The 13,666-nt window shown below is 36.3% G+C and overlaps 1 protein-coding gene across 7 annotated transcripts in view; it reads right to left on the reverse strand.

Moving 5' to 3' along the window:
• The window catches only part of ZNF638 (zinc finger protein 638), an 84,295-nt gene that overhangs the window by 62,997 nt on the left and 7,632 nt on the right, over positions 1–13,666 (reverse strand). For 5 of the 7 annotated variants that reach the window (XM_060026406.1, XM_060026405.2, XM_060026404.1 and 2 more), the window contains exons 2-3: positions 8,589–10,101; positions 3,895–3,956 (exon numbers count right to left, since the gene is read on the reverse strand). In XM_060026406.1, the coding sequence (XP_059882389.1) occupies positions 3,895–3,956; positions 8,589–9,899 (1,373 nt within the window). In that variant the 5' untranslated portion in view covers positions 9,900–10,101. The remainder of the gene's footprint in view (positions 1–3,894; positions 3,957–8,588; positions 10,102–13,666) is intronic. The other 2 variants (XM_060026408.1, XM_060026407.1) reach the window with 1 other exon arrangement.

Raw genomic sequence — 13,666 nt, forward strand, 5'->3', positions numbered from 1 at the left:
TAACAATGTTTCAGATGTGAAATGATGTTTCAGATCTAGGTTAACTGCTAGAATACATATTCTTGTCTCTGCTGCCCAGAGCAGAAAGATAAAGCATACATACTATTCTGCAAATAGAGTTTGGACTGCCTGTATATTGCCTAACTAGTTTTTGTGGGTTTTTTAAACATCTTTATTGGAGTGTAATTGCTTTACAACAGTGTGTTAGTTTCTGCTTTATAACTAAGTCCATCAGTTATATATATATATATACATATATCCTCATATCTCTTCCCTCCTGCGTCTCCCTCCCTCCTACCCTCCCTATCCCACCCCTCTAGGTGGTCACAAAGCACCGAGCTGATCTCCCTGTGCTATGCGGCTGCTTCCCACTAGCTATCTATTTTACGTTTGGTACTAACGAGTTTTTTTAAATGTGTTTCAGAAGCATGATACATAAGCAATATAAACATAATGGCTATGAACAAGGACCTAAGTAAACGACATTATCTGTATCCCAACGTGATGCAGTAAGTATACACATCACCTATAAAGTTTTTGTGACAAAAATGTTCAACCTGAATTTAATGAAGAGGAAAAAAACCAGAAAGGTGCAGAATGTGGAATATTCTACAAGACAACTTTTGTGGACATTTCAGAAGTCAACCATTGTGAAAATATCCTCCTCAAAATGATACTGGGATTGACATACATACACTATTGATACAATGTATAAAATAGATAACTAGTGAGAACCTACTGTATAGCACAGGGAACTCTACTCAATGCTCTGTGGTCACCTAAATGAGAAGGAAATCCAAAAAAGAGGGGATATGTGTATACATACAGCTGATTCACTTTGCTGTACAGTAGAAACTAACACAATATTGTAAAGCAACTATACTCCAATAAAAAAAAATTAATGCTAAAAAAAAAGTGTAGGGGCGGGGTAGGCAAAGATAGTTATAAAGGCATTTTGGAAACAAATGGGAAAATTTGAACTTGGCCTATGTATTGGAAGGCATTATGAAATCATTGTTAATCACTGTGTTATACTGTGGTTATAACAGATAACCACTGTAGAAAAATTTCCTTATTCTTAAGAGACAGATGTTGAATTAAGGAGTAAAGTGTCATAATGTCTAATTTATTTTCAAGTAGTTTTCAAAAACTATAATATTAAAAATGTGCATATAAAGATATAATAGATATGTCAAATGTTAATAATTGGTTAATAAAGACAAAGACTCTATGAATGTTTATTATCCATTCAACTTTTTTGCGGCTTAGAAACTTTTCAAAATAAAATGCTGAGAGAAAAAAAAGAGCAAAGATCCATGAGTTAGATTAGTTGTGCCAATTATTGGCTGTGTTATAGTAGGGAAGTTGCCTCTCAGTTTCCCCACTGGTAAAATCACAAATAATCATTATACATATATAGGGGTATCAAACCAATCTCATATATATACATATATAGGGGTATCAAACCAATCTCATAGGGTTGCTTTGAAGATTAAAGACACTGTGTAAAGCACTTAGAAGAACACCCAGCACACAATAAGCATACAGCTCTTATTATTTATTATTTTTAATACTAAAACTTTAATGCACTGTATCTTTTCTCAAGTTAACCAACTACTCTTATGTCATAATTCAGAAAGATCCAAGACAAAGAGAGAGAAGAGATAATCCGCCTTACGAAAAGGAGTAAGAACCTAAATATACATCAGCAGAGGAATGACTAAACAGATTAAGGTTTAGAAACACAACGCAGCTTAAAAAAAAAAAAAATGAAGTAGCATATATTTTGCCATGGAAAGATCCAAAGCACCTAATCAAATCTAACATATTTGTTAAATTTTTTTTTGCAATAGAGAGAAAGCCATAAAGAAACTATTCAAGAGCATATAACCTGAAAAAGATAAAAATGTAAAACAAGCAATGAAGTAGCAGGCATGGAAAGCACATGCTTTAAAATCAGCGTCCTGGAGACTTCCCTGGCAGTGGTTAAGAATCCGCCTGCTAATGCAGGAGACACGGGTTCGAGTCATGGTCCAGGAAGATCCCACATGCCGCGGAGCAACTAAGCTCGTGTGCCACAACTACTGAGCCTGTGCTCTAGAGCCCATGGGCCACAACTACTGAGCCTGCGCTCTAGAGCCCATGAGCCACAACTACTGAAGCCCACATGCATAGACCCCGTGCTCCGCAGCAAAAGAAGCCAGCACAATGAGAAGCCCATGCACCGCCACGAAGAGCAGCCCCTGCTCGCCACAACTAGAGAAAGCCCACACGCAACAAAGACCCAATGCAGCCAAAAATAAAAATAAATATATGTATATTAAAAAATCAGGGTCCTGTGTGCATTAAAAAAAAAGGCTTGTCTACACAAAAGTCTTTAAATAGGCATAAATGCCATGTGATGTAGTAAATTAATGGCAGTGCATGTAGCTAGAATCCTCTTACTAGCATTAATGCCTACCTACAGCAACTAACTAACTCCCACCTAAATCCCTTACCTTCATAAAAATGAGACATCCCACTGGGTATCTGTGGGAAAATTTGTGGCTTAGGAGAGATTTTCCACTTACAGTGGCAGTAAGGCCTATCCAATTCAAGTAACAAATTATCTCCGCATGATAACCAATGTTTGTGTGCACACATCTATACAGGTAAGCAACTCTATTATTAGTCTATACAATTAAGGTAGGACTTATATCACACTCAACACATGACACCAACCGAGGTACAGTATCCTATTCCTGCAACCATTATAACTGGTTTAGAGATGGACAACTAACCCACAGTGAACCAAAAGAGTCAAACCAAGGACTTCTGCAGAATTTATGAGGAAAGAAGTGTTTTTATTTATTTTTTAACTCCTGGAATTGCTAGCTATACATATCACTTAACTCTGGAACTAAGGGGGTCGCTGCTTTGTGGAGAAAGGTGTGCCTTTCTCATGAGGCTAAAGCAGAAGAGAACAGCCAAGAAACGAAAATATTTCTGACACTCTGATTTTTGTTTGAGCATCTAATTCAGCTGTTCACACTCCTTAAGCTTCCCAGTTAAATGAGCTAATAAATTTCCTTACTTTAAAAAATTGGTCTGAGTTAGGTTTATCACATATGACTAGAAGAGTTCTGAATATTCTCAAAAAAATTTTGTTGGTATTTTCATAAAGAACAACAAGAAAAAACCAAAACATCTGCCACAAATCCATTTGCTCAAGAACATGTTATTATCATCAGTATAGTGACCGGGAATTTGACACACAACTATATCAGCATATTTAATGATGTTAAAAGGAACACAATTTAATTTTATGTAACTCCAGGTGATATTAGAGAATACTGTTAATATCACACTTTTCACCTTCATAGGTGCCCTGTCTTAAAGAAGGAAAAGGTCAGAGAATTGAAGAACCAATGTTGAGGAAGCACCATATCTAGCTTGTTCATCTCCCACTTAAGGTTTTTTCTGAATATAGGTTCTAAACCTGGAGAGGTTTAGATCTGAAATTAAAGACTACTGTTTGGTTTGGGTGGTTTTTAGTTTTTTATCCTTTGGGAAAGGGGTGGGGATGAGGGGGAAGAAGTATAGGAGAAGGGTAGACTATGTGCTCTGAAAAAGATAAACCATCCCAAGGGAAGGTTAAGCCAGCAGGAATGAACCAATGATACTAAAGTTACCTACTGGGATTAAATTAGGAAGGAGTCAGAAGAAAGGATCATATTTAATTCTCTCCTTTGGGAAAAAGATTAAATATATTTGTATATAAATATTTCAAATAGACAATAGCTTTCTAGAAAAATATTTTTCTCCAAAGTACCACACTAAAGGTATTAAGCAGTCATACCTGAAACATTATTTTGTAAATTTGCTACTTATAAAAAAGGAAAAAATTGTTCTTACTGTTGACGTAACTGTCGGCAGCTCTCAATATGAGTAGATGTATTTTGATGCTGAATCCAATCCTATTGTAAAAGGAGAAAAGTGCACAAATTAGAACATTCCTTATTTGACTAATGAAATTAGGCTTTTTAACATGACACAGCATACTTTGTTTTATCAAAAATTAACCAAATCTAGTTATAAATACCATTTGGCTACAACAAAATTTTCACAAACAAAAATAAAAGCCCTCCAAATAAAAGCACTTAATACCAACTCACTGATACCATTTTAAAACATTTTAGTATAGAAAACATTTTAAAAATCATACCCATGGATACTCGTTTTGAAGTCAAATATACATGTAAACTTGGAGAAAATAAAAGCATGGATCAGAAATAACTCATCTCAAATATAGAACACTACTACAGAGAACACCAAAAACTCTATAAATAGAATGGTATCATTCTATAAAATACAGTCTAAAATACAGTCTCTAAACTACAGTCTCAATGCCTTACAACTCTAAAATTCAAGCTAACAACATTAACAACAAAAAATCCTACCTCTTAGGCCAATACTATTCCAAACAAGGTACTCACTATGTATTGGCAAAGGATAAGATTAGTAAAAATAAGAAAAAATGCTGCTGATCAAATCTAATTTATTTTCAGGATATAATGGAAAGTAACATCATTTCAAAGACATAATATCCCTTACATATAGAGCTTTACAATGAACAAAATGCTTTCTTATACATAACTTCATGTGTCACAAAGCTGCCCTAAAATTACATTCCGTATCCATAAAAAGCTCCTGGAAGATACATCTGATTTTTTTTTTTAAAGGCAATACAGTTTTCAAAGATACAGTCCCCCAAATGAAACAGTTAGTTAAAAGCAATGTGCATATTACTCAATGTTTTATTGTTTCTCCAACATTTGGAAAGGCAGAAAACTTACTGAACAGTTCCATATTTTAACGCTTTCCTTGAGGAAAATGTTATTCATTTCCATTTCAAAAACATTTTAGTTTGTCATTGCCAAAGACGAACTAGAAATATCCAGAGTTAAAAACAACAGTTGACACTAATTTTGGAATCTGCCTTGTCGAGAACTATTTGAAAATAAGTGCATGCTATTTGCAATGCTCAGCAGCAGGTTATGACAAACCCTAAATTATTTCATTAAGCCATGAAACTCATTGTGGATTGCAAAAAAGAAATGTCTGTATATCCTGCTCAGTGATACAAATATTTAGAGAGCTAGAAGAGATTGGCAGTTAAGAGTCTTTAGTACTGTTAAACCCATGTCTTTGACATTAACTGGATATTGTTTACATCAGACACACTGGCAGGTATCAAGTTGGGCATGATTTATTTGGACCATAAAGTGTTTTATTTGAATAAGTTGCCGATATTTAAAAATCCAGAGATTTCCAGCTTTTCTTGAAAAAATATGAAGATGTAATTAATACTAGACACGTATTTGATATAGCAACCATCAGGTGATGCTGACAGCTAACTTACTTAACGTATACTCTCTCCAGTTCTACACACACACACACACACACACACACACACACACACACACCCTTTTAACAGGCCCGCTTTACTCACTGACATCACTCGTTTTTAAGCTCAGTAAATATATGTACACCACCCCAATTTCTAGACTCTCCAGTAAGACAAGGGTCCAAGAGCAGTACTCCTCTCCAGAGAAAAAGTGATAATTATCTACTAAGCAGGAGATGCTACAAGGACTGTAGACTTGAGTGGGCCCAGAATCAAACTGTGAAAATACCTACCCCTATCAGAGCTCACTATCCACCAACTATTCCAAAAATCTTTTGTCAGTATTTTCTCAAACTGAATTATTTCAGTCAAAAAGACATGGCTGGGGTTTCCCTGGTGGCACAGCGGTTGAGAGTCCGCCTGCTGATGCAGGGGACGCGGGTTCGTGCCCCGGTCCAGGAAGATCCCACATGCTGCGGAGCGGCTGAGCCCGTGAGCCATGGCCGCTGAGCCTGCGCGTCCGGAGCCCGTGCTCCACAACGGGAGAAGCCACATCAGTGAGAGGCCCACGTACCACAAAAAAACAAAACAAAACAAAAAGACATGGTTTCTAAACCCACTGTGACAGTCAAAAAGACGTAACTTCTAAACTAAGGTCGGCTCCTCCTCTGTCTGAAACCCAATTTAGAAAAAACATAATTTCACATTTTCTTGTGGTCTTTTTCAGGCTATAGTTTTAAAGACTCAGAGATGGGGAACATACTGTCAGATATTACTTAGCAAGAAAAAATTTGCAGTTGGTAATTTATATTTATTGGTTACATATTTATAATGTCAAATACATGCACACTTACAAGGCAGCAAGATACATCACAGAAACAAGAGAGGTAGTTTGTACTACCTAAGTCCATGTTCACAAATCCCTATGATTTGTCATCCAGTAGTGAAGAATTCATTAGTTAGGTCCATTGTGTTGTTCTGACTATTAAAAGGTATCTGTTCATTTAAAATGGCAATCAATCTCTGTGAATTCTAATAATCATTAAATGATTTTTCCTCTCTAACTTTTACTTTTATCATAGTAATCCATACTTTCACCAACTTATACTTGAATAACTAGGGAACCTCGAATTAGGTGCCCTACCCTATCTCTTCTCATTTCTATTCATCTTGTACACGTCAGTCAGACTTATCTCCCTGAAATACATTTTTAATGTGTTACTTCACATATCAAGAACCTTAATTAGCTTCCTAATGCCGCTCAACCTCAAGTCTAAACTCCTTAGGCTAGCTTTTCAAGGCCCCTCAAACTTACTGTTGTTGCTCCTATCTGAAATGTCACCCCTCCTCCCCTGGGTATATCTAAGCCTACTCATCCTTCAAGACCCATCTTCAACCTACTCCATGAAGTTTTCCCTCCCAGACCACTCTAATCCAGACAGACTTAGCGCAGTAGTCACTCATTTAGTCTTCTTTAACTAGAATACAGAAGTCTTCTGATGTCAGAAAGTATATTATACTTTCTAATTACATACTGCTAAATACACAAGTGTCAGTAAATTGATAATGCTAGCCTGAACTGATATAAGTCTGCAATCAAGATAGAAATATTAAACATCTCTCCCCCTACAGCATATCTAAACAAGTTAATTATGAACCATTTGTTACCCTCCAATTTTTAAAAAATTCTTTAGGTGTATAATTTTTCTCCTCAGTGAGACTGTAAAAACTGCTTAGGAACAACATGTAAACTTTATATAGTTCTTTATTTCCATCCCAGCACCTAATATAGCCATGTACAAAACCAGTAATCAGTAAATAGTTACTGAATAAATGTATACCTTTTCTATTCACCAGATAAAAAATTAAAACATTTAAGATATTTTTCTTGGGTTTATCATGACTAACTGAAAGTTCAAAATAAATGGAATACAGGGGACCTAACACTCAATTCAGTACTTAGCCCAGGACTACTTACAGATTTTAACTAAGTGCTATGAATTATTCTGAGATTTTTCAAGACTTTGCTATTGCTATCCCCTGTGATAGGGCAAGGCAATTATTATTTTATCAGAACTCAGCAAATATGGCTAAAATGAGGTAGAATGCTGATTTCGTTTGCTGGCATTAACCTTTATGACAAAAGCATCAGTTTTAGGTATCAGATTCTTGTTGGCTGAAACCTGGTGAGTGGGTAATAGAAAGACAATAAAAGGGCAGCACTGGAAGGAGAAAAAACAAGAGAATTAACACCAAAAGACTTTTAGGCCTATTCAAAGTATACAACCAATGCTATGGCCTTGAATCAAAGGCCAATCATGGGCCTTTTTCCCATGAGAAGTACATTCCTTCCTGACCACTTGTATTGAATAATATACATCTTCAAATCACATTAGTAAATAGAAGAAACAGTGGTTTCCAAACATATGTAAGTAAATAAAACATACTTGGAAATTTCTACTCAAATCCACCAATGACTACTATAAAACAGTATAGTCTACATTCCTCTTTGGCACCTCTGTAAAACACTTCATTCTAACTATACTAGCCATGAAGACACCTAAGGCTTCTTTGTTTTTTAAAGACTCTTCTCTCTAAAGTTCTATCATTCTATAATCTATGCTCTGAGCCCACAGCTGGTCCGAATAATTCATCCTGACTGAACTTTGCTATGGATTAAGTTATTTTAGGAAGCTCCTTCTCATGAAATGCTAAAAATCCTATTTCAGACAGAATCAGAAAATATTTAAATCAACATTAATTGTCTTTAGCTCAAGACCGATAGATACATGCAAGGCTACAATAGACTGTCTCTTAAAAGTGTGCAGTACAAATGTTTTATTCCAAGTTTTTATTTTTATACTAACAGATTCTCTTATTTAGATAAAGGTAACTCATGTGACATTGTCTTCTAAGTACGGTTCACGTCATATCAATTGTATGTTGCATTTTCTGGGATAACTTCTCAGAAGCTCAAAATAAATGGACAGACCCATGTGGTGTGCCCAGTCACAGGAATACAGAAAGCCTAACACCCAATTCAGTACTTAGGCCAGGCTACTTAAGATTACAACTAAGTGTTGATGTTGCAATCAAAATTTCTGCCTTTTCCTTAATGACTAGTTAACACCAGCATACATGAGAATTTAGAGGAAACTTGGGCGCTGAGTATCATGATACAGTGATCTTTAAAAACACTCACCTTCAAATGACTACATTCTACGTTACACAGAGAACACAAATGTGGAAATATTCTTGGAGACGCTGCATAATAATCATTCATCATAGAAGGAGTTGGAAGTCTCTTCATCTTCTGGGCATCAGCATGTGAAAACTTTGGTAGCCATGATGCTTTCACAATCCCAAAGGGAGACTGAATGGGGATGTCCGCCTCTGACTGGTAATTCTTTTTACTTCCTCCCGATCCATGTACATTAGATGAATTAATGACAGGCTCACGCGGGATCCGATCTTGTTGGCTTACAGCTGAAATTAATTCCGATGAAAACGGTTGCTGGTTCATAGGAGGAATCAGAGACTGACTCATTGTCTGGTTAACTGGCTGGCTAATGGATTGGCTGACAGATTTTACAGGTTCAAGGACTGACTGTCCTCCTGAAATGTGTAAGCCTGACATCTTGCTTCCACTCTCAACTGGGAAAAAGGACTGATTATTGGAGGACTCACTGGGGAAGTCCATCTGTCGAAACACATCTTCAACAGGAAACATAGAATTACATATCACATTTGGAGCGGGAACAGATGCAGAAATGCTTGGCTGTGACCGAAATTCGTTCTTGACCTCATCAGTTGGAATTTCAGGATCGTAAATACGTACTTCAAGTGGATCTTCTGTGTAGCCATATTTGCTTGCATGCCCATAATCAATCACATTACTCGAAACTGCCTCACTACCAAGTGTTTCTTTATTTCTGCTCTGAGAAGGTAAATTAGGTAATCGGCGCCCCATTTTTCGCATTCTTATATCCCTCAAAATTAATGGCATATTTTCAGGAGTTAGTTGTTCATCAGGATAGCGACTGAGCTCTTCTAAGTCTTCATTAGATAATCCAAAACTTGCTAAGATACTTGAGGCACTCTCTTTCGTATAGCGGCTCTGTACTTTAGGACTCTGCTCTGTAACCTGCGTTACAGAACTCTGTTTCACTCCCACTGATGCAGACATATGAGGCTCATCATCCCACCGGCTACCATGAGGCTTCCCCTTCTTTTGTTGTGCTTCATGAAAATCCAATTTTTCTTTGGTCAATCTTGGATCAGTTCGGTGCTGAGTTACCTGAACATTCATTCTCTGTGGTCCCATGTTCTGGTAAGATTCATGGCCAGCAAATCTGTGTGGTATCCCACGGGCTCTCCCTGCTGGGTAAAATCTTGGAAGACCCATAGATCCAGGCCTCATAAATGGTCCTGGAGGCCTCATCCCAGAAGGGTTAGGTGCTCGTGGCCTCTGAAGTGGAAAGTTTCCTCGAGGATTAAACCTGGGTCTCGACATGGCTATTTTCAAGAAAGCCTGATTTAATAAAGTATAAGGTGGTGTTGAACTATGTGAGGCAACGGCATTCAGCTGCTGAAGCGCCAACTGAGTCTTAATCTGAGCAAAGTGCAAAGGAGATGGGCCCAACAGAAGTGGGTTTGCAATGCCCAGGTTCAAGGAATTCACAAGTGGTGCGAAATTTTCCAAGAATAACACAAAGCTGAAAGTTAAAACACAAATATTAGATCATTTTAACTCAAACTACTTCATGAAGTGGGTTCTACAGCCAGTGTAAAACATTTTGAAACAAAGCCATGAAACCATTCTGCATTTCATACACTTTTAGGGTGTTTACGAGGATATTAAACTTTCCCCAAAACTTTCTCTTCTTTTCTTTCCCGAATCCAGAACACAAACCCCAAACCTCAAGCCAGAGTTCATGTACACTGTGTTGCACTGGGTGCTGTCCTAGGTGCTGAGCGGTAATTACAACTCCTTTTAAAACTTCTTAGAAGTGTCCAAATCCTGCATGCCATTGGGGGATGGGGTGAGAATATACATTCAGTTGCTGTGGTCAGTAAGTTCTCAGAAGTTGTTTCTTTATCATCATAGATCTTTTTCCCCCTTCTTTCTGATTTTAGTGGAAAGGAATGAGTACAGAATCATTCAATTTATTAAACATTTTTTGTCTAATGTGACAGTCATTATGGAGTTTTCAAGCCAAATAAAACATGATTCCTGCCAAAGTGCAAGCAATCTAACAAGAAAAACAAAATAGAGTTTTTCATTATTACAACAATGCTAAAAAGCATCATAAAAGGATTTATTTCTGGAAGAGGTCATGAATGCTTGAGTTGAGTTTTATGAGTATCTTCTAGAGTTTTGAGGGAACTGGGATAAGACAGATTTCAGGTAACAAGGTCTTATTAAACATGTGTTTATCAAATTTTTTTAAATGTAGAATAGCCTAGGTTAAAGCTTCTGAACAAAACACTGTAATAAGATGAAACAGCTTGCTGGGATGATTTAAAATTTTTAAACTAATTAAACTTATTAACTGCGTGTTTCTGACAAAGCTATAAAATTCTGGACCAAGACAAAATATAGTTTCAGTTAAGACACGTGATTCTTCATTAACCCCAGGACTACTTAATAAAATTATCTATGAAGACAGAAAAAATAAAAATTGCCAAGAACCTCTCTCCCTTATGCCAACTTTTAGCTACTGTTTTTACTAACTTTGGAACTTTCTCCCAAAACTATCCATTTTCAACCCTCTGTTCTCTACACCAATTCCTTTAGTCAATGAGGCTCAAAAACATTTTATTCTCCATTTCTAACTAAACATAAAATTCTACGTATTCCTGTCAATGTCTCTAACATATACTTTCCTTTTTCCTTTCACCACCACCATTACCCTACTGCAAGCTCTCATCACTCTATACCACAGCTGGCCTCCACCCCAATTCATTCTGTCGTTACTGATTAATATCCCTAAAACACTTTTTATTATCACTCCTCTACATAAAAATCTTCACCACTTTTACTGCTTCTCGTAAGATAGTGTCCAAACTTGTCAACCTGGCATTTAGTATATAACCTAATCCCAATCTACCTTTCACACTTTCCTAGCCTATACTTAATGAAAAATTTTTGCTACAGCCAAATTGGTCTATTTGCAATCTCCTGACCACTTTCAACACATTCCATACTTTATTCATACCTCAGTACCTAGAATACTCCTAGGTCTCTGAATCAAACTCAATCTTCAAGATTGTTTCCAAGTCCCACCCCACAAGAATCTCTTTGATCATCTCCTATGGCACACATTAAGCTGTTAATCTAATAAATGCAGTAATACATGCCATGTTCAAATTCATTTCTAAGCTAGTAATGTATCTCTGTATGTCAGATGAGAAGGGTTTGAATTTTACCAGATTCACCATTTACTATTAAGATTTTGGGCAAGCTACTTAATCTCCAGAGCATCAGTTTCCTCATCTGTAAAAAAGGAAAGTATCTTCCTCCACAGATTATTGTTAAGGACTAAGATGAAATACAAATATGTACAGTGTCTAACAAATGAGCTGCTCACTAACTGTCAGTTTCACTCTCCCTCCCCTCATTCCACTGAGCAGGGGTCTTTCAGGCAGACAAATCTCACTCCTAAGCATCAATATCTTTTAATCTCTGCCTCTGCAAAGCAGAGGGTAGCTAAATTTAGGGGGGCAAAAAGGGTAAGAGATGAGTAAAAGCAGAAATCATAAAAATAATTTCTATCTCTATTCACATACAACCTCTTTCTATCTTAACAGATTCAGAAGAATTAGAGTTAAATCTCTTGAACACAAAACCTATCCTGGAAGAACTACAATATAATAGATGCTCTGTAAGCCCAAAAGTAAAAGCAATCCAAAAAGTCAGCTGTGCTTTATAAAAGTATTTGGAAGCAATTAATTCCTGCTAATGTCAATGTCTTAAAAAAAAAAAACAACTCAAAATGCAAAAAGATCAGAAAAAGGCAAGCTTCCCAGCTACACAATAGTATGCTCCAGTCTAAAGTTAACACTTTTTCCTTGGCTGTTATAAACTGAAAATCTACAGTTATCCACATAGATTTGTTGATGCACTGGCATTTAAAGAATCAAATGTTGACTCAAGTATCTAGCAAGTGAAATGATGAATTTGGGATTTTCATTAAAATAATCTAGGAAACAAAGGGTGCATGTCGGCGGGAGTGAGGGGTGGGGTTTGGTGAGTGAGAAGTTAGATGAAGCACAACTGGCAAAAATATCTGTTGTGGAAGCTGAGTGACGGGTCCAAAAGGATTTATCACCTTTCCTCTCTACTTTTTTACATGTTTGAACATTACCAAAATAAAAAATTAAAGTGCTAAATATTAAGTATGACATTTTTAACAAAACAAAAGAGGAGGGTGGGAGAGTATAAAACCAACGTAATTTCATACTTCTCAATCTAATCTAATATTATCACACCAAAGTCTAACAAAAGCCAAAATCAGCTGATTTGCTATGATTAACAGGCAATGTATAAATAACATGCAGATTTAAGTCTAAAATCTCATTTTAGTTCATTCTCTCCTACATCATTCCTTCCCACCTGACTCAACTGACTTATTAGTTATTAAACAGTTTCATATTTCACTCTTTCTCTGTGTGGAAAAAAAACTATTTGTGAGATGAAAAAAGTAAAATTAAGCAAAACAAGCAAAGGACTCTTGATATGAAACCCCTGATTAAGAATTAGGTTATGCCACACCAAAGAAAATAAACCCTCAGTCTTTTGAGAATGAAACTGATATAACCTAAAAACAATGTGATAAGAAACAAGAACCAGGAAGACAAGGGTAAATTTGGCATTAACACCTGGAAAACAACTGAACAAATAAAGACAACAATTATAAAGCCTTCTTCACTTAACTCTAGGAGTTCTGGCCATAAAGAGGTTCATTCACCTAATGGAATTTACAGAGAGCCAACACATCAAATCATAAAACTAACTTGGAAAAATCTGAGTTGAGGTCTGAGTTCTTAATTATTAACTCCACTGAACACAACTGCAATTAAATAATACTTACCCTTTAAAATAAATTTTTATTCCTGATGATATAACAGATGTTTGTTAAACAATGAAAAGTAGTAAATGAAATGCTTACCAGTAAAACCATTACCAACACTGAACTAATATTCTGATGTAATTTCTTCTAGTTTTGTGTATGTGCATACATACATGGATGGGAAGGGGAAGAGGGTACACCAAACTTT

The sequence above is a fragment of the Delphinus delphis genome, chromosome 12 (assembly GCF_949987515.2).
Source record: "Delphinus delphis chromosome 12, mDelDel1.2, whole genome shotgun sequence".
Classification (NCBI taxonomy): Eukaryota; Metazoa; Chordata; class Mammalia; order Artiodactyla; family Delphinidae; genus Delphinus; species Delphinus delphis.